General features: G+C 41.7%; 2 protein-coding genes and 1 pseudogene across 2 annotated transcripts in view; 2 read left to right on the top strand and 1 right to left on the bottom strand.

The window, feature by feature from the left end:
- LOC109481338 (piwi-like protein 2) overlaps positions 1–4,190 on the bottom strand; it is a 16,760-nt gene extending 12,570 nt beyond the window's left edge. The window contains exons 1-7 of the mRNA XM_019783869.1: positions 4,100–4,190; positions 3,294–3,443; positions 2,730–2,886; positions 2,248–2,355; positions 1,659–1,779; positions 1,259–1,383; positions 406–486 (exon numbers count right to left, since the gene is read on the bottom strand). Coding sequence (XP_019639428.1) covers positions 406–486; positions 1,259–1,383; positions 1,659–1,779; positions 2,248–2,355; positions 2,730–2,886; positions 3,294–3,443; positions 4,100–4,151 — 794 coding nt within the window. The 5' untranslated portion in view covers positions 4,152–4,190. The remainder of the gene's footprint in view (positions 1–405; positions 487–1,258; positions 1,384–1,658; positions 1,780–2,247; positions 2,356–2,729; positions 2,887–3,293; positions 3,444–4,099) is intronic.
- Positions 4,191–6,581: 2,391 nt separating this feature from the next.
- Positions 6,582–16,008, top strand: LOC109481436 (1,4-alpha-glucan-branching enzyme-like). Its single transcript, XM_019784013.1, has 14 exons — positions 6,582–6,692; positions 7,459–7,628; positions 8,252–8,367; positions 8,754–9,015; positions 9,520–9,610; positions 10,056–10,265; positions 10,795–11,038; positions 11,480–11,578; positions 12,178–12,333; positions 12,812–12,938; positions 13,501–13,685; positions 14,153–14,283; positions 14,952–15,069; positions 15,744–16,008. The coding sequence occupies exons 1-14, from the start codon at positions 6,583–6,585 to the stop codon at positions 15,804–15,806; spliced, it is 2,082 nt and encodes a 693-aa protein (XP_019639572.1). The 5' UTR covers position 6,582; the 3' UTR covers positions 15,807–16,008.
- Positions 16,009–17,864: 1,856 nt separating this feature from the next.
- On the top strand, positions 17,865–21,266 carry LOC109481337 (annotated as a pseudogene).
- The last annotated feature ends 567 nt before the right edge of the window (positions 21,267–21,833 follow it).

The raw sequence follows: 21,833 nt of genomic DNA, 5'->3' as shown, positions 1-21,833 counted from the left end.
TTACAGGTAAAAAGAAAACAAAAGCTGGGAACTCACTCATTACAGAAAAAGTGCGATTCTCGTCTCAAAGAAGAGGTCAAACCCAGTAGGTTTACGAGTTGGCTTTTAGTTCTAGTTGTGGAATATTGTTACCACTGTTTCCATCTCTCTGTTAAATGTACTTTCTGTACTTACAATTTGCCCTCAGACAGTCAAACCAATGACTAAAAATAACTGCCTGCCTGCCTGATTGCTCGGGCCTGAAGCTGGCTCTTTGCTCTTCACTATAATACGCTTCTAACTAGCATGGTCCCAAGCTGTATCTAGCCATGTAAAATAACTAAAATAGCTAAGATATATACATATACATGTATAACAGCATGCAGACAACACGAGTGGAATTTGTAGACATGGCAGCTGCCTTACTTGTGCTGCTTGATGTAGATGGGGTGGAGAGGATCGTAGTAGTTCCTTCCAACACGTTTCAACTCCAGGGCACGCATCACACTACAAGAGAACAAGCATCATAAGACAGGTTAACTACAAGTACAAGCTCAAAATTCATTGTTTGCATCATACGGCATCAGAAAATCTTTGTTGCCTTAAACTTAACTGTTACAAGACTTATATTTAGGGGTTCTACAGTGACTAAAAAGTAGTGGATGTGTGTAGCAGTTTTCAAAATCTATCCAGTTGCTTTAGTAACAATTTCCTTGTAGTATGCACTTGTCTACTTTTTACTGATGAAAAGTAGTGGATGCTACTTGAAACATCTGACAGTTTCCAAAACTTATCTAGTTGCTTGAGTAACAATTTTCTTGTAGTATCCACTACCTTCCACAGACAAAAAGTAGTGGATGCTACTTGAAACATCTGACAGTTTTCAAAACTCATCTAGTTGCTTGAGTAACAATTTCCTTGCAGCATCCACAATTTTTACTGACAAAAAGTAGTGGATGCTACTTGAAACGTCTGACAGTTTTCAAACCTTATCCAGTTGCTTGAGTAACAATGTTCTTGTAGCATCCACTACTTTCCATTGACGAATAGCGGATACTACTTGAACCTTCTGACTTATCTAGTAGCTCGAGTAACAATTCTTTGTGCTTAACCCTTGTTAAGTGAAAAAAAAAACAGTCCTCACTTCTTGAAAATGATGTTGTAGACAGTGAAACACACTACTTTTCACTGACGAAGAGAAGTGGATGCTACTTGAACCTTCTGACAGTTTTCAAACCTTATCCAGTTGCTTGAGTAACAAATAAAAATCTGTCCTCACTTCTTGAAGATGATGTTGTAGACAGTAAGACACTGCCTGTCATCCGGGGGGAGCTCCTTTGTCAGACTGATGCGAATCTTGATCAGAGCACCGTCGGTTTTCCTCGTGGACTCTACAACTGTCACCTGAAAAAAAAACAAAAAAACAGAAGAATCAGTCACGCCTTCAAGTACCAGAGTAATCAACCAAGAATTGAGGTGTTCAAAACTCATATTTTTCAAGAACTAGCTTGTGGTAACTTTCAAATACATGTAATATCTAAGTACAGTAAGCATATCCTTTGCATATTACAAATTTCCTCTGAACCATCCACATATGTGTACGAAACCAGAGAAATCTTAAACTAAAAAATAATCTAGCTATTGGTATTTAGCTGTCAGAAAGAACGACAGTAACATACCGGTTGAGGCAGCTTTTTCGGCAGGAACAGGATGGCCCCATCAAAGGCCTTCACATCTCCGATGACATCCTTGTGGTCATACAGCATACCGTATCGCATGTTACGGGAGTCTATCTGTGGGCTGATACAACAAACAAGCAGAAATTTAAAGTAACATTTCATGTTAACCTTATTGGTCGACCGTATTGGTCAGGGTTATACTGCCCCTTACAAAGTGACATACCCTTTCGTTAGCTTAATACAAGAATGGGTTTGCCAGGCCTCTGTCCAGGTGACTTGAAGTGAATCACCAACTCATACTTTAGTACTTGGACCATCGCAGACAGGGGCATGTCCCTATATACTCTTCTTCGAAAGGTGTAATGGTTTTTTTAACGTGCATGTAAAACCAAAGCTAGGTCTCATTTTCACTTGAGTGAACTGAGGAAAGTCGTGTTAAGTGCCTTTCCCAAGGGCACAAGATCGGTGACATGGTAGGGTTCGAACCCAGGACCTCTTGGTTCCGAGGTGAACATGCTACCGCTACGCCACAGACCCCACTTACATTGCCCTCCGACAGTACAACTCTTCAGAAGCTGATCCTACTTACCTGTAGCTGACAGCATATTGGTACAGTCCACCCAGTTTGCTCCTTACAGGGATGTAGTTACAGGCCACTCTCACGGGCTGTCCCACTTTTCCTGGTTCTGGGATATATCTGATGAAGAAAACATGTAATTACTCTAACACAAAAATGTCAAAATTATTTAGTATACAGTATACAATATATCCAGATTTTGTCAATGTTTAGTTGCAACTTCTAGCATGATTTTCTACCTCCTCATTATCATAGCTTGTTGTTGTGGCTTTCTGGCCACACTCACACACTAACTCACTGCCCGATTTAATGTCTGTTGTTCCCTGACTTCCTAGGGTTAGACGTGTTTGCACTGCAATACTGAGGCTTGTTAGTAACATAAAAATTCTATCCCGTTTTAGTATCATGCAAAACTCAACAGGAAGATTACATCTTTTTGTGACAAGTTCTTCTAGCCTCTTGGATTTACAAAGGAGAACTCAAACTGTGTTTACCGCTCTTTCTTTTCCTCCACAGACAGTTTGGCCATGGGTTGTGCGAGTGCCTGTGGTGAGGCCTGCTGCCCTGCTGGTGAGGGTGGGGTGGGTTCCCGGGCTGGGGGTGGGGATGGTACGGGTGGGGACACCCTCTCCTTCGGTCTTACTGCAGCTTCTACAAAGGGACAACAGACAGTGAAAACTCATTTACTTTATCACAGAAGCGAACAGCTTGCCATTTCATTATTTCAGACTTAAGAGTTTTTAATCATGCATTGTGTAGAGAGTCCTTCTCTTCTTAAACTTGTTATATGTTCTTTGGTTCTTTTCTGTAATTGGCTACCTTGGCATTCATGCCAAAAATATTGTGATGTAGTGAAATATGTACAAGGAATGCATTGATAAGGTGTGCTTGGGGATAGTGATACTGACATCAATTTACAAAACACATGTTGCACAACTGGAATTCTGCATAAACCTGGCTGATAATGTACATACTGATAAATCATCTATTGGAAAAAAACACCCACTTCCTTGACTTTAGTGCTTCTTTACAAGTACAGAGAAACCAAGAAACCTTACCTGCATGCTGTGCCATGCCGCGCCCGTACATGGGCAGCCCTGGGATGTCCTGCAATCCCAGCATGCCTCTGCCCCGCACAGGCGACGGAGCCTTCCCATACTGCCCTGGGGCTTGGGGGGAGGAGGGTTGAGGCGGACTGGGGGAGGAACCTGTTGTCAGGAGAAACACATGAGGAATTTTGTAACTCTACAATTTGTACTATACACAAGACTTAGAGTGCTACCAACATCTCTCAAGATGGAAGGATGCCTACTTCTTCTTCTTCTTTACTCATCCTCTTCTGAGGTGCAGTGTGTGAAGTTTTGTCGCCAGTACTTTCTGTCTTTCATTGCAGACAAAAGTTCCAATCCTTGTAGACCAGTGTCAGACTGGATAAGACCCTTAAGTGTTGTACCATACAGTGACACCTAGCTGCAGTACAAATCAGACAAAGTTTTTTCCTCAAAAGAAAAGACCAGGCCAGGCCTAGTTGTGCAGGCCACGACAGTTAAGGCTTTTAAGGCTGGGCTGGCAGCTGCCCTGACATTGGCCGCATACCCAGCCTTCTTACAAAAATTTAGAGTAGGTGGCTGACATAAAAAAGTAGCAGGCGAGCCATGAAGGGGTTTGTAATGGAGACTACAATGTTTTTCTTAAATTTATATGAAAGTAGACGGCGCAAAAATTTCAGTAAGTAGTGATTTTCGACTGTTGCTGCCTTTTTTTGAGAAGGCTGATACCACTCCCCTTCTCAGTAATACCCCATTTTAGGGTGGTCAGAGGGTATTCAAGAAGAAGAACGGAGAAGCCAATGCTGCCATCTTACCTGTTCTGACTGTTTGCTGGTAGAGACTAGCCAGTAAGGCCCCTCTCCCCATAGTGGCAGGTGCCGGCTGGGCTGCAGCAGGAGTGGCCTCCGCTTGTGCCTGTATTTGGACAAGAACAAACAATGTTAAAACTTTTGATCCAACACAAAGAAGTTGCAACCTAAAAAATTAGGTGTACAGAAGATTTTTGGGGTCGCCACATAAAATAAACTTTGACAAGTACTGCAACAAATATCTTATTATGAATTCTACATACAAACTTGGTCCCAGCAATTTCACCAAAAAACACCATCTAATATAGCTAGCTGGCTGCAAAGCTGGTGTGTTATGCCGATGGGCGGTTATAGCGGCTATACTGATACAGTATTTTTTTTTTTTTTTTTTTAACCGAATTTAACGTCATTTTTCCCCAGCCGGGGGTTAGACGTGCTTGCACCAGATACATGTGGTATTCTATTTACATTTGTCTTCAACAACGTCTTTGCTACTAGATTTCCTCACCTGTGCTGTAGCCGGCTGCCCCTGCTGCGGAGGGTGGGAAACCCCAGTCTCGGGCAGGCCCTCTCCCGGCCGCCGTACCGTGCTCTGGAGAGCCTTGAGGAGAAGGGCACCGCGGCCGCCCCGACCGGCTCCGTTCACTGGAGGCTGGGACATCGCTACAAACTACTCAGGAGAAATTCTGTGGAAGAAGTATTGAATTGAACTTCGTTGAAGAGGTCCATCAGTCGCATAAAATTAACAGTTATTAGAATATTCTTCAATCAGTGACTGTTTTTTGAAAGGTAAAATCACGTACCTCCTCCGTGATCAAGGTGTGCAGTCGACATCGAAAAATTTGGAGGTAAGGGATTTTACCTTTCAAAAACAGTCACTGATGGAAGAATATTCTAACTGAATTGAACTTGATTTACTGAATGGGTGCCAGACTGTTGCAAGGGTCAGCGCACAGGCTGGTATACTATATGAACATGTAGTATATTCTTGGTAAAGGGAGGCCAATGTAGGAAAAAATTGATGCACCCTGTTTTCATACGCTTGTGTGTGTATGCAGTATTTTATACTTTGAAGTTTTTGCCCAGGTGTAACTCAGCTCAGTCAGATGTCAAACACTTATGCCAACAAACCATTCACAACTTGTCAGTTTAGTAACAAAAGAAACAGCTGTAGACAGGAAATCCAAACCATCTGTCCCTCCAAGGCATTCATATTCCATAAAGTTCTGTGTCCTTGACAAGTTATCTACAGATACATATAATCAGAAATGACTATCAAAGTGAATATTTTATTTTATTTTGAACATTGCGTTGACACAAGGTGTGAACCCAAAAATTCTAGCTAGAAAAACAAACAGTTTGACAAGCTGAATCACCAAAGAGAATGTGCAAAGTTGAGACAGAATCAACTGATAATTTTCTGTTTGTCTAACTGTTGTATAAAAGTCTGTTTGGTAAACTAAAAACACACTCTACATGCTAAAGTCAACTGTCTGGAATCCAGGCTAGCATGAAATATTTCCTGTACCAAACCAAGTATCCTTGACCAAACTTACCCACACATGGTCACAGTCTTTGGCCTTGGGTGTCCGGTTTCATAAATTATAATATCGAACTTCATCTAACCGTCAAAACCTTGTGAAAATCTTTGAATCTACCAACAAGACATTTTCACTAGCTGAAAGCCTAGAAACTATACGTATACCTGCTCAACTAGTCGCCAAACTATCTCGGCTAGACTGGAATCCATCACGAAAACTCCACATGTTTTTCCGCCATCTTGTCCAAGAAATTCCCCAGACAAAGATAGCGGATCGCCAAAAAAAAGACAAGTTTTGTCCCTGTTAAACGTATATCTACATACTTTGCTGCTACTTCTATAAAATCCACTAAGCTTTTTACTTACCTATCTCAAAACCGCATCACCAGAAACCCAGGAAAAGAGTTTAGTTGAGGATGAAAGTCTTCGAAGAGTAAAGTGTAAACAACTCTCTCTCCTCCCAGTTTTCCAAAACTTAGAACTCGCATGATGACGTCAGCTTCGAGTTTCCGAGAAATGCCGAACGCTTTGTTCGGACGATTCCGAAAATTCCCGACATGTTCCGGGAATTAGGGTCTCCAAGCAGATGTTGTGATGGTAAAAATTTTTACCATCACAACATTTTCTCACAGTTTCGTGTCTTTTTCAACCCTCTACTCTACCACAACTAATTTTGTTTTTTCGAAAACGAGTTGCGGGAAAAAAAGATCAAATTTCTTAGTATCATGCTTGAAGATCTGATAAAATATATTTACCAACTATCTATTCCTTCGTCATTCATTTAAACAAATTTATCATTTATTTAAACAAACTGAAGTAAGGGTAGTGTACATTTTATGTAAGGATATATACAACGTATACGAATACACAACTTGCGCGCCAAACTGAAATCCCCCCATCTTGAGGTAATGGACTGGTCCAAGATCAGCTGATTGCCAGATGATCCAACATGGCGACAAAAATGGAGGTGGAAGAAACCGGTCCGGCGCCCCCTGACCTAGAACGGCTGTATGACCTTGACTCGTACTTGAAACCTTTTGACAAGGAGATCAAAAGAAGGTAGGAGACTCCTAAATACGTTTTGGCCTTCTTGTTGCAGAAATTTTGGCCGAATTTTACCCTGTGAGGTAGCTCAAACCAGGCGACAAGAAGCCCTCCCGACGTTAAAGATTTTACACACGTGCGTTGCATCACGTATTTTACATAATCAACTATAGATCAATGCATTGTTGATGATATCCCGGTGTATATTTTCAATAGTAGTTGACAATGTTGTAACGTTAACCTTAACCTACGATCTACTGCCATGGTTATGAAAAGTCGTAACTTAACAATGGACACGCCCCCTCAAGGGTTAATACATAATGATAATTTATGGTTTATCCCTCAGCATTGAGAGTACGATATCTAAAATCTAGGTAAACAAAATGAAAATAAGAAAAACTAGTATTGAGAAAAATCAATGAACAAAACTTTGGTAGGACATTTAATCGAAGAATTCACACAGATAAGAACATTCATACAAGTTGACGTGTCAGAACTATACAAATATGCGCTAAATCTTAGTAAATATCTTTACTAGGAAGATATCAGTGTCACTTTTGGTTTGGTTTTCCAAGATCATGATAATGGTCATTCTGGCATACTCATTTTCACCTGAGCGAAGTGAGGAAATTCGTGTAAAGTGCCTCTCCCAAGGGCACAAGATTGATGACATGGCAGGATTCAGGCGAACCGGGACATTGGGACCTCTTGGTTCTGAGCTGAATGCTCTGCTGTTAGGCCACACGCCTCCACTTTTCCCTCCTTTGTTTCTCTACCTCAGGTACAGATGCTTCCTGGATGTTCTTGATCACATCAACCAGCATGAGGGAGGTCTGGAGAAGTTCAGCCGTGGGTACCAGTACTTCGGGATCCATGTAACGGAGGATGGAGGGGTGGTGATGAGGGAGTGGGCACCGGGAGCTGAGGAACTCTACCTCATGGGCGACTTCAGTAAGTGCCTTCTGTACTGTTTAATTTGATTTATTATGTTTACCGAAGGGAAACATATTGTTTTTACTCAGTTTCTTCCTCCTCTTCTGTTCCAAACACAAACCTCTGAGTCTGACCTGGCCAATGACATGATTTGTTGACATCTGTCACCATGGTGACTGGTGTTGGGTTACATAATGTTGCTGCTCCTGTCACAATATACTCGTTGAAATTGTAACAATACAATACAAGTGGGAAACAAATACTGGACAATAGTCATTTTCACTTGAGTTAAGTGAGGAAAGTTGTGTGAAGGGCACAAATTCTTAAGTTTGAAATCTCTGATTTCTTGAATAGCAAATTTATTCACAACCACTTTTCCAATAAGAGCCAATGTCCTGATGTAGCCTGGGTGCCATCCTCTGTAGTTGCCGCCAGCTCCCTAATGTCCCTGGTGTTAGCTAGCGACATTAGGGAGCATGCAGAAACTACAGAGGATGGCACCCAAGCTAGTTTTGATAACCATCGGGCATTGCTCTTATTAAACAAGTGGCTGTGAATAAGGAACTTTGCTATTCAATCATTCACCAACTGATGAAATTTTGTACAGATCTTTAATTTTCATTTCTTATTTCTTCCCTTAGACGGATGGAACAAAACCTCTCACTCCTTCAAGAAGCTGCCCTTCGGAAAATGGGAGCTGGTTCTTCCCCCAAAGGCTGATGGGAGTTGTCCTCTAGACCACCTGTCCAAGTACAAGGTAGGAGTTAGAGTTGATTCTAAATTTTCTTTTCATTTTTATATTGCAACATTTATCAAAAATACATAGTGACAACACTTTCAACTTCTTGACAATGTGTAAATACAAAGTAAACCAAGCAAATTATAGAGAATTAGGACCTATGAAACAAACATTCAAAGAGTAGCCACATTGAGCATTGGCAATTTGCTTGAGTTTAGTGGGGAAAGTCGTGTAAAGTGCCTTAAAGGGCACAAGATCGGTGGCATGTCAGGGCTTTAACCCAGGACCTCTTGGTTTCGAGTCAAGCATTCTGCTGCTACGCCACACGATCACACAGGTTTGACTATGTTTGTAAAAAGAAAAAGAAAGACATAAAAAGAAGGAATGTTGTATTACCCTCCCAGCTTGTTGTGAAGGACAAAAACGGGCACCTGTTGGAACGGATCTGCCCCTGGGCCAAGTACGCCATCCCCTCGGACGAGACAAAAATCTACGAGGCGACGTTCTGGAACCCTCCCGAGAAGTTTGTGTTCCAACAAACACGACCAAAGCTTCCCAGCAGCCTGAGAATATACGAGTCCCACGTGGGGATATCCTCTTGGGAGGGGAAGGTGGCAGACTACAAGCACTTTGCGTATAACGTCATTCCAAGGATCAAGAAACAAGGTAACTTGTTGTAACTAGTGCTGGGTATGGAAGTACTGTTTTGGGTGGCTGAGCTGTGGGTTTGTGTGTTTGTCCAGGCAGAGTAGGTTGATAGCATGTGAGTGGGAGGTAGATTGACAGCCAGAATGACAGGAGGTCAAAACTCAAATGTCAGACACAGGAAATGGGGTGAACTCGAAGGCCACAAAAAGACGGGGTTGCAGTGCAAAAGATGTTGATTAGCATGTCAACTAGTAGTACACTACAAATATCTGAAACACACAACCCACAAGTTACAACCGGATAGAGTTTGAAAAGTTGCAAACATTTCAAGTATTTGTACTAGTATAGCGTCCACTACCTTTTTCAGTCATAATACCGGGGTGTCTAACCTTCATTCATGAATCTACAAGCTACATTTGGGTATCTGTATCAGTATAGCCGGTATAACCATCCTTCGGCATAACACACTAGCTAGTAGTTTGCACAGATAAGTTGACTTGAGTCTCTTTTCTCTATATGTAGGTTACAACTGTATCCAGATGATGGCCATCATGGAGCATGCCTACTACGCCAGCTTTGGGTACCAAGTTACCAGCTTCTTCGCTGCCTCCAGGTAAGACCACCAAAGGTTCTGGGTTCGAATCCCTGGCAGGCCCCAGTGTTGTGTCCTTAGAAAGGCACTTAACACCTATTTCAGGTGTAAATGAGTACCTAGCTTCGGTTAGGGATGTCCTCTTTTAAGAATAGGATGTAAAGCCGGAGGTCCCGTATTTGAGGAGAGCCACAACTCAAGCGTGTCAAAGATCCCACCACACTTACCAAAAAGAGCAGTGGGCCTTTCCATGTATGTGTGGTTCCAACCTTACACTACAGTCTGGATTGTAAATTCTGTACTGCCACTATAATCCTGTTCTTTTGTTTGTTGAATGAATGAATGAATGAAGGAAGGAAGGAAGGAAGGATGGATGGATGGATGGAGAAATGAATGAATGAATGAATGAAGAAAGGAAGGAATGAAGGAATGAAGGAATAAAGGAAGGAATATTGTTTCTTTCCAGTCGGTACGGTCCTCCGGATGACCTGAAGCTTCTGATCGACATGGCGCACCGTGAGGGGATAGTTGTTCTGCTGGACGTGGTTCACAGTCACGCCTCCAAGAACGTTCTGGACGGCCTTAACCAATTTGACGGGACCAACGCCTGTTTCTTCCATGACGGCAGCCGGGGGATGCACGACTTGTGGGGCAGCAGATGCTTCGACTACACCAAGTAAGATTCTATAGAATCAACTTCTGAAAGGGAACTATTTATTTGAAAAACCTCACCAATGCTTAAACAATTGCAACAATATTATTTGTTTGAGGTACAACATATGGCAAGGTACACAAGGTACAATCTACTAATGTACAACTACGACCTGTGTTTCGACTACACCAAGTAAGGTTCTTTAGAATTAACCTCTGCACAAGTGCTATTTTTTGCAAAGCCCTGAATAACAATAAGTAGACTTAATTGCACAACAAAGTAATGCTTTTCCTCTGGTTGGTAAAAGATGGGATATTGGGGTTTTCTTTTTACACAACTGGTAATGACTCTCACCTGCTTACTCCAGTCAAAGCTTTGAGGAAGATGTCTAATAGTAAGCAGGTGAGAGTCATCAATTTGTAACACATTTTGTCAAAGCTGTGCAATTCAGCCCTAGGGCATGCTTTTATCACCTTTGTAAAATAAAGCAGTCTACTACTACATTACCAGTTGTGTAAAAAGAATATCGAGCATTTCTTGTTTTTGTTTCCAGCTGGGAAGTTCTCCGCTTCTTGCTGTCGAACCTGCGATGGTGGATGGAGGAGTACCGGTTTGACGGGTTTCGGTTCGACGGCGTGACGTCCATGTTGTACCACAGCCACGGGATCGCGCACGGCTTCAGCGGGGACCTCGGGGAGTACTTCGGGCTACCGACGGACTCCGAGTCCCTCACATACCTCACGCTGGCCAACCACATGCTGCACGAGTTATACCCAGACTGCATCACTATAGCTGAGGTGGGAGAGTCTTTCTGTTTATTGTTAGTTTGTATGGATTTGGTCAAGTTTATGTTCCATAGTGTATACTACACAGTGTATTCCGCCTCATCCGATGTACCCGCCTGATGATGATATTGAATAAACTGCGCAATATTCTATTTTTGTAGTCAAGCATGTCATGTTGTATATTACTGTGTTATTCATTTAATGTATGAGTGTAAGATGTAGATTGTATATGTCATTTCTTTACGTTGATTGTTGTCTGCATAAAGAAAGATCCTCCGGGACACTGAAGTACTGTACATGTAGCTGTTTGGCCACCTTTTCCCTTTAGGCTACTGTGTTAGGCAACAGAGATGTGACTTGAATGATAGTCATTTCCTCTTAAGCTTCCTTGTTCCTTTGCATCTGTCATCAAATATATTCTAATAAATTAATGTCTGTTGTTGTTTTTTCCAGGAAGTGTCGGGAATGCCAGCCCTGTGTAGACCTGTGTCAGAGGGAGGAAACGGCTTCGATTATCGCTTAGGAATGGCAATCCCAGATAAATGGATAAAGGTAAAATATAAACGCATTGAGTAATCTTGTGTTAGTTTTTTTTAAAATTCCAACACGTAATTACACGACACGGTGCTGGTAGGCTCATTCTTTTTATGCCACCACCAACACAGCGGACAATTCAGTACTCATTTTTACATGAGTAAAGTGAGGAAAGTCATGTTAAGTGCCTTTCCCAAGGGCACAAGACCAGTGGCATGGCAGGGTTCGGACCCAGGACCTTATGGTTCTGAGGCGAACACACCGATATGCCACACTCTGTGTGTTAGGGTTGTGCCTGGCATTGTCCGAATTCTACTTTTTATCAGCAACCTGTTGGAGTCTGGTAAAACTCTAGCCTCTACCAGGCTTGGGGAGGCGGCTGGAAAGAGTAGAAATCGGCCAAATAGAGAGATAAGCAAGCCACTATTGAGGGAGTTTGTCCGTTGAGAGAACATTGGGGTGCGGCGAAATGTTCTCTCGACGGACAAACCCCCTTGGCATGCTTATCTCCATATTTGGCCGATTTCTACTCTTTCCAGCTGCCTCCCCAAGCCTGGTGGAGGCTAGTAAAAGACTAAGCATCTCCATCTTTGCTCACTATTAAAAATTTCCCACAGGTTTTGAAAGAGTTTAAGGATGAAGACTGGAACATGGGCGACATTGTTCACACCCTGATCAACCGGAGACACGGAGAGAAGACCATTGCTTACGCTGAGAGCCACGACCAGGCGCTGGTGGGAGACAAGACCCTGGCTTTCTGGCTCATGGACGCTGTAAGAGTCTTATTTCTATCTATTTATTGTTTATTTCAGGCACATAGCCTATATCATAAGGCCTAGGGAAAAAATTTTTTTTTCTGGTTTCCTGACTGTCCCCAGCAAAAACCCACTGACCCTAGACTTTTTTTTAATCAACTGCAGGTAAGGCTATGAAATGTTTGATCTGACATCTGAATTTCAAACCCTCCAAAATCAGAAACTTCATGTAACTCATTTTTAAAAAGCAATATTTCTTCAGTAAATCAGGTGAAATATTTGTCCTTGTTCTCTTCTGTGTAACACACCAGCTTTTGTATCTGTATCTATATAGCTGGTATAAATCCCCTTTGGTGTAACACACCAGCCCACTTTACAGAAGTCTTAAAATATCTGATTTCTTGCTGTAGATGATACATGTAAGTATATGTATACAAACATGTCTTGTACCCTGGTATCTCAGAAATGATGTAGACATTGATGTTTTTTTTTACAGGAGATGTACACCAACATGTCCTGTCTGTCAGAGATGACAGTTACAGTAGACAGGGGACTGGCTCTGCATAAGATGATCCGTCTCATCACACATGGACTGGGAGGAGAGGGCTGGCTCAACTTCATTGGTAACTTTTTTTTTCTTCTAATCAAATTCAACAAGAGCCTGGTGTTACCACAGTTGTGCAATCACTACATCAGGGGACTAGTTTACTGGTAGCGTATCCAATCCCTACTCACTATTGCCGGTTCAAGGAGTTGGCAGTCGTGACTCCTAGAACTGGAAATAGCGCATAGGGATTGGCTTCCAGGCTCCTGGTAGCAGTGTGTGTACTCCCGTACTCTTTCCCAGATGCTGACTGCTAAGCCAAGAAACCAGTTTGTACCATTTTAAGTCTTTCAAGATATATGAATCAGCTGGGGATCAAACTCATGACCTACTGAATGCAAGGCTATTTATTTATTTCATCATAAAACGGCTGGGTAGCCCATTCAGCTTGTAGAAGTTGCTTTCCAATGGGGCCCAGCATGCATTTACATACACAGGACAAGACATGGTTACATTTAGTCAGGCAACTGGTGAACAACAGTCTATTATAAACAAAATCTGATGCATCAAAACAAAAGCATTAGTATTGATAGTGATCGCTGTACATTTACTTGTGCAACTCATTCGTACATGTGTTTCAGGAAACGAGTTTGGCCACCCGGAGTGGCTGGACTTCCCCCGAGTGGGGAACAACAGCAGCTTTCACTATGCCCGCCGACAGTGGAACCTGGTGGATGATGATCTACTTCGCTACAAATTCCTCAACAACTTTGACCGAGACATGAACCTGACAGAGAACCACTACGGCTGGCTGGCTACTGAACAGGTAATGAACATCATGCCACTGGCTAGGTTCTCCTTCAGTTGACATCATTACACAGTCCAAATTTCTGTTTTAAAGTCCTTCTACAGCAACAGTTTCTTTCCCCAGATCTAGACTACTAAACAGGTACATGTAATACTGGCTCTTGCATTCTCTTTAGATTCTTCAGAGAAAGACATACTGGTATCAGGGCCACACCCATTTGATTAAGTGGTTATCAGATTTTTGCAGGAAATCAGTGAATTGAGCGATGAAAAAACAAGATATTTTATTGCACAACAATTGGTACAAACTATGGTATCTCCTAGTATATATCAACTACACTTTCATAAGGCTAACCTAACGAATGAAAAAAAAATGGAATTATGCCATACTAGTATAGGAGCTACAAAGTCACATACTAGGTTGGTACTTTAAATCAATCCCTGCATTGAAATATTTAAAAAAATTCATCATTCCTTCCTTCCCAGGCTTATGTGAGCAGTAAGCATGAAGGTGACAAGGTGATAGTGTTCGAGAGAGGAGGGTGTGTTTTCGTCTTCAACTTCCACACAAATCAGAGCTTCACTGACTACAGAATCGGATGTGACATTCCCGGAAAGTATCCTTTTTTTCGTCTTTATCTTTTATTCATTGTTTAGTTGCACATATATTAACCAGTAATATACAGCAAAAAAAAAAATTTCTGCCGGGTCACATATATCTGCCACCTTAAAAAAATGTGTCAAAAGAGATCTCCAATATTGGATCCCCTGATATAATGCCCTTCTCTATCTAACCTGTGCATACTGTTGTGATATTAAGCAAAGTTAGACGATGTCACACGAAGTAAGAATAGAGCTAACACCCCCTACCCATTGTAGTAGTATAGCCCATCATGCATATTCAGAATCAAGCCCCCAGGTGAAGCTGAGATCTGAGATTCCATGTCTTTGCCATCTGGACTGCATTGAGCATATACACGCATTGTACCTATACTAACCCTTCTGGATTAAAGCATCTAAAAGGCGTACAATACATCACATACGTGGGGGTGCTGCACTAGAGATCTCTGACTAAAACATACAGTTTTTCAAGTGGTGGATACATGAACATTTTGTAACTTGGGGGACAAAACATGGAGATTGCATAGGATACATCTGCGCAAGGGGGCCCAAACCTTGAAAGTTTATATGTTGTCTACCCTTTCTTCTAGCACAAATGAAATAAGTCAAGTTAAAATTTGCAAGATTCTGCTCCAGGTTACTTCCTTAACCCAGAATTCACCAGGTACAAGATAGTTCTGGACACAGATGACCCAGCGTATGCTGGACACAGCCGACTGGACCACAACACGGAGTTCTTCACTGAACCCATCGAACATGACAACAGGGCCAATTCACTAAAGGTACATAATGTACTACACATTCTAGTTACTCAAGCACAGGGGTGCCAGAGTATACAGTGCAATTTTACTAAGTATACAGTGCAATTTTACTAGTGAAATTGCACTGTATACTTACCATTGCACTGTATTCCGTAAAATTGCACTGTATACTCTGGCACCCCTGATGAAGTAACTGGATATGATTTTGGAAATGGTCAGACATTTCAGATAGCATCCACTACCTACATGTACATCTGACCGTTTCCAAAATCATATCCAATTGCTTGAGTAACTGTTTTTTTGACGTATCTTATTACCTGGATGTCTAACCTTTGCCGAAGTATGGATTCTAGTGTTAGTGATTCCAGTGTTTTCTACTTAAGGTGTTTTTAAGAATCACATTTAAGTAATTCTGATTTAAGGGTTCAATTGTAATTTCTAACACAAAATATTGGACCTTGGACCTAGAGTATTGTTCTGTTCTGAACAGTGTGTGGAAATTAAGGGGGGGGGGCAAATCTCCAAGTAGTTTTTGTGTTTGGAACTTAATTTCTCTATATGATTATTCTTTTCAAACTGAAGCCCACAGAATGATAAGATGACCATTGCAGTGCACTGTCAGTTGTCTGTTATACCCTACACATTGTGATGTAAAATTGTAACTCTGTTATATAACAAAGTGATGTCTTTTGCAGGTCTATATGCCAGCACGTGTGGGCTTCATTCTCGCAAAACAAGGTGACACAGAGGAATCCTAGGGACCAGACCAGCACCCATCCAAGCACAGTCAATATAGTTTTGCCATTGTCACGTTTCTCTATGGAAGTTAATTATTTTTCCTCATTTTGTCACCTAATTGTCCTTTGCACAACATCTGTATCTGTATAGCCGGTATAACCGCCTTTTGGCGTAACACACCAGCTTCTGTATCTGTATAGCCGGTATAACCGCCTTTCGGCGTAACACACCAGCTTCTGTATCTGTATAGCCAGTATAACAGCCCTTCGGCGTAACACACCAGCTTCTGTATCTGTATAGCCGGTATAACCGCCCTTCGGCGTGACACACCAGCTTCTGTATCTGTATAGCCGGTATACCACCTTTGGTGTAACACATCAGCTAACATGAACATCTCTGCATAGCTAGAAAAGTACTTGAGTGTCAGATAACTAAGATGGGAATTAGTAGAGGTGAAGAAATATAACCCGAAGAAAAATTATAGTAAAGAACTGCTTAGCAGGATGAGATGAGATTTAATTTTTTTATATGCAGTATCAAGTATACAGCCTTGAACAAATGCCAGTAGGGATAATATCTTCTCTGAAGTGATTTGAAACAAAACGTGGTGATGATCTACGGTGCAAAAAATGAGCACATGAAATGATAGAATTAGCCAAGATAAAGTTAACATAGGTTGATTTTATTGTATTTTGTTTGATAATATTCTATCTATCAATGATATTTTGATTTTATCATATTTTTTTTCATCGGTGCTAACAATATTTATGTGATGATTTTTGATTGAACAATTTAAGTCTTCTCAACACTAGATAAAATCACATATGAACATGGATAATATGATCATGAAATGACGAGTCTAGGAAATAAATGCTTTAAAAGCAATGTCATGTGATTAACAGATCCTTATATTTGTGAAGAATTATCTTTCCAGTATTAGATAGGCTGTACTTTGTAAAAATGACAATGTACTCTATGCAGTGGCAATCAGAGTACTTTTATTATGAAACCCTGCAAATTAAAGTATGTTATGTTTGCTTTTTAATTGGTAGTGTCCTTTGTATATTATCTAGTTTAAAGGTAGACTCAACAGCAGAAGCAATTGTTCTGGTTCTATTGATACTATTTTTCTGAATCCCAAAAAGTAATTGTATTGGCAACTTGACATTGAGTTTGAATCAGGCAGCAGTTATATTATATGGCATCAATATTCTGGTAACCCCCCCCCCCCCCAAGTACCCTCCATATCAGCCAGGTGAAACATAGTATTTTGGACCATTGGACAACTTTCAAACCAACGGCTCTTAAGAAGTCTTGGGTTGATCTTGAAAATTTGTTTTGCAATGTGTCTCTGTCAGTTCAAAACCTTAACAACTTTATTTTCCAATCGGTTTAACCAAAAAGTGACTTTGATATCTGAAAGTCATCCCATTTAAACCCATACTAAGATTAAAAAGTGGTGCCCTAAAAAAACTGACTGTTACAAAATCCAGAGGTGATCTTGAAAATAATGTGTCGGTTACATGTACAGTAACAGTGATACAAGTTTGGTATCTTACATCTATAGTAGTCTAACATTAATCTCCAAGCAGATGTTTCGGTGGACGCAAAAGACAGTATCAACATGGCCAGGCAGTACCCATTAGCCAGACAGCAAATGGATACTGCCTGGCCAATTTGATACTGTCTTTTGCAGCCACCGAAACATCTGCTTGGAGATCATACTAAATGAACCTGAGATTCTCACGAATGAACAAATGTCCAAACAAAAGACTTGTCAGTCTGTGGCCTTTGGGTGGATGACGTCACCTGTATGACACAACACCAGGTGTCTCCCGCGTAAAACCGGTTTTTCTCGCGCGAGATTTCACGGGTCAAGGGGCATAGAACATCTCTCTTTACCCACCGGCAGACATGATGTTAACCTGTCAGTTCAGTGTATCTTTACGAAGTAATGTGAGTGCTATCAACGTTGAAATCTACAGCTACTATATTGTACTGTATTGTTCTCTACTTGTGCTATTGGACCGGCCTTGAGGCATCTACGAATTCGCAGCTAGCAATGGAAGGCTTTCCGGATGATAAGGTAAACGTCTGTTTGTAAGTTCATATTCATATAGATGTAGCGTTACATGTAACTGTTATAATATACATGTAACTGTCATAATATACATGTAACTGTTATAATATACATGTAACTGTTATACATCGTACCATGGAGTCTTTCTAACTCCATGGTCGTACGTACATAGTTACTAGTCGTTTAAAATATTGAGTAATGGGAGGGGTATCACCATACGTATTGCTCCAATATTGTTTATGTTGTATGTGGCGTTGTCACACGTGTGTAATTTGGGTGTAACACCGCATTGTCCTTGTTCTTTGATGTGAATAAAAACGCATGTTTCAGACTGCACGAAGCACCGTCCGGTAGTGATATGAACGAGTTCAGGAATGCCGGAGGTATCCTCTGTAATGTATATCACCTTTACCTAGTCTATATCCAAATAGTCCTGAAATTGAAGGTAGAGTATGCAAGTACCCCCAGAATTTTTTAAGATTCTATATATAAGCCTATGAATTTATTCTATTCAATTTTGGTCCCTTATTTTCCAGATCATGGCAGCTGCAGATACATGTAACGTTAATTCTTTAGGTAAGCTGAGGTGAGATGTTCCAACACATGGATCGTCTCCGAAGAGTCAAAATAAGACTTTTGGTCGCGTTTGTTCTGGCCACCACTACTGTCTTCCTGTGGACCATCGGCGGGAGCCTATCAAATAAAAGGTAAATAACAACCTAACAACTCATTATGAGAAACTTTCAACTGTTCTGTAGCTGAAGAAAGATGGTGGATGCCGTCTGAAACCTTCTACGCTTTACAGAACTTTAGTCGTAAGTACTAGTTTAATCCTTCCTTGTACTATTAAAACTGTTCTCCAACTCAAAAGAATTACTCACCGAAAGTTTCGACCGAATCACTCGGTCTTCCTCAGGTTTCTGCAAGTCCATTTCAGTAAGACGAAGAAGAGTGATGCATGTCACTTAAAACGTTCGGATCACATTTTATCCAGGTTTAGAGTTGGTCTGTGAACAACTTCACAACCCCTTTAAATTTTACGACCGAAAAATTAACGTTATGTTCTTTCAAACTCCCTCCAAACATAGTTATAAAGTTCAAGTTTTGTTCCAACACAAGAAAGGGACTCACCGTCAATTAGACGAGATCGATCGAAACTATATGGTGAGTTCCAAAGCTTGAACTTTACAACAGTTATGGATTCTACCGCCACAGATGAGCTTTCATTCTAATATTCCTCTGAACATCTTTTTCAGAACAACCAGTTCGTTTCCTACAGTCCTGAGCCTTCATTCCATGGACCTTGAGCTTGCATCAACTTCGACCAAACCGGACGGAGAGTTTAACATAAGCGACGATAGACAGAACATAGGGATAGCGCAGAGAGAACTTAATGTACAAATCGCACCCAGGCCTACGGAATTCGGTATCTTGACGTTGGAAAAAGTAAGGTAAGTGGTAGCTACAAATCTATCTCATGTTTTTACGTACATTATGGATGGATTTGACTAGCCTCTATCAGGCTTCAGAAGCGGCTGGAAAGAGTAGAAATTGGCCAAATAGACAGATAACATGCCAGAACGCCGAATGAGTACATTTGCCACCACAGGAAGAAATTCTATGTAACGTTACTCCTTTATAGCGGACCAACTCCCCTAGCATGTTATGGCAATGTAATGTAGCCAGCTGCCGCCGCGCCGCGTGCCTGCGAAGCTGGTGTGTTAGGCCGAAGGGCGGTTATGCCGGCTATACCTATCCAGATACAGACCTCTCTCTTTGGCCAATTTCTACTCTTTCCAGTCGCTTCTGAAGCCTGGTAGCTATAGAGGCTAGGGTCTGACTTTTTAAGGCAGTGGTCAATATGATAGAATCATTATATTCATGTCCAGTTGCTTGACTAACTGTTTTTTTTGGCGTGTCTTATTACCTGGATGTCTAACCTTCATCGACGCACTATATTCATGTCTTGTTTCTGCAGAAAGGCAGCTTTGAATCACATCGACTTACGGAAGCACATTGCTCTCTTCTCTAACTTCAATGACGATATGGCCAGATGCGAATCAACCACGGACCAAAACATACCCAAAGACGAAGACCCCACAAATTTGATATCCCAATGTTTCGGAAAGCCCGCCATCACCCACAACTACAGCACATGCGCACTGGTGGGGAACGGAGGGATATTACTCAACAGTAGCTGCGGTGATGCGGTCGACTCGCACGACTTCGTGATCCGGTTAAACCTTCCGCCGGTCCAGTCCTTCGAAAAGGACGTAGGAAGTAGGACCGATCTTGTTTCAATAAATAATAAAGTCCTCATAGACGTCGGATCGCTGCTATTTTCCTCTACAGGCAAAGCAGAAGTTCTGAAAATGTTGCAACAGGTAGAAAACAGTATCTTATTGTACGCCAAGGGTTTTGAAAAGCACGGAAAGGGTGAACACAATATTACAACTTTGGAAGCACTGAGGTCGGTTGATGACTTTATCAACAGCAATGGACTGAAAATACGGACGGCCTATGGGATTGCAGATGACGTGCAGGCAGCTTCCAAAAGGTAAAGCTGAAAAGAGGGTATGCATGGGGGGGGGGTGTTAACACTTACCGTACAGTATTGCTAAATTTAGGAAAGTCGGCAAGAGGGTCCGAATGGGGGGGGGGGGCGCGTAAATTTAGGAAAGATGGCAAGGCTTTAATCTCCAAGCTGATCTTTTGGTGGTTGCAAAGACAGTATCAAATTGACCAGACGATATCCACTTGCCAGGCAGTACAAAAAAGAAAGCCCAATAAAAACGCCTGGAAACACGGTAAAAAAATAAGCTGAAGCCTAAACTTCTGCTTGGAGAGTAGCAATGCTCAACGTTAAATATTGACGCATTTCTATACGTACGCTAGATTCGCATATCTCAATAGATTAGTGAATAATGGCTAAGTAAGTCGCACAACATACAAAAAAAACGAGAAGGAATCGTAAATGAATGTCAATAGCTAATTCCGTACATTTTGCACATTCTAACAGAGTCATCTCCCGTTTGCGAGAGACCGTCCGACATCCCACCACCGGCTTCCTCACCTACTTCTTCTCCCTCGCCTTCTGCCGTCACGTGACCGTGTACGGCTTCTGGCCCTTCGAGATGACGTCAGACCACCGTCCCCTGCCCTACCATTACCATGACAACGGCGCATTTCCGTACGTCCACGAGATTGTCGACGAGCAGGTTTTCCTGAGGGACTTGAACCAAACGGGTTGTCTGACACTTGTCAAAGACTGTCTGTGATAGCCTCTACCGGGCTTCGGGAGGCGGCTGGAAAGAGTAGAAATCGGCTAAATAGAGAGATAACATGCCAAGGGAGTTTAGTCGGCTGGAGAGAACAGTTTGCCGCTTTGGGAGCAGGTGTTTTTGAGAGACTTAAACCAGACTGGTTGTTTGACACTTGTCAAAGATTGCCTTTTAAGGAATCTTAGACCTTTCCTGATCGAACGCGGTACGTCGAACCCCGTGTTCTATTTAGAACGCGTTCGATGAGGGGATTCGACGTGTTCGATCAGGTAGTTCGACGTGTTCGATCAAGGGGTTCGACGTGTTCGATCAGAGGGTTCGATGTGTTCAATTTGAACTCGAATACAGTATATCACTGTGGCAGAACATATAATATATGGCCGTGTTCGCGTACATATGGGTAATGTAGTTTCCAAATGCTTGGAGCACATTTAAGAAAGATCTTTGCTTTGAAACAGGTATTATATAATGCCATTGGTTATACAAAGGCATTTGACTTCAAATCAAGACAGAGAGATTCATGGTGCTTTGGCAGAACGTGTTGTATAATGCATTATAAGGTAGCGTTCCTGCAATTATGACTGGTTCACTGACCACTGAAGTTAGGTGTTACTGCTAACACAATCATCAAATGTCACCAAGTGGTTAATTAGTAAATTAAGAACTTTGCTATTTAATCATTCATC

The sequence above is a fragment of the Branchiostoma belcheri genome, unplaced genomic scaffold (genome assembly GCF_001625305.1).
Source record: "Branchiostoma belcheri isolate BF01 breed outbred unplaced genomic scaffold, Haploidv18h27 scaffold55, whole genome shotgun sequence".
NCBI classification, from domain to species: domain Eukaryota; kingdom Metazoa; phylum Chordata; class Leptocardii; order Amphioxiformes; family Branchiostomatidae; genus Branchiostoma; species Branchiostoma belcheri.
The sequence above is the reverse complement of the archived record's forward strand: the minus strand, read 5'-3'. Positions and strand labels throughout refer to the sequence as shown.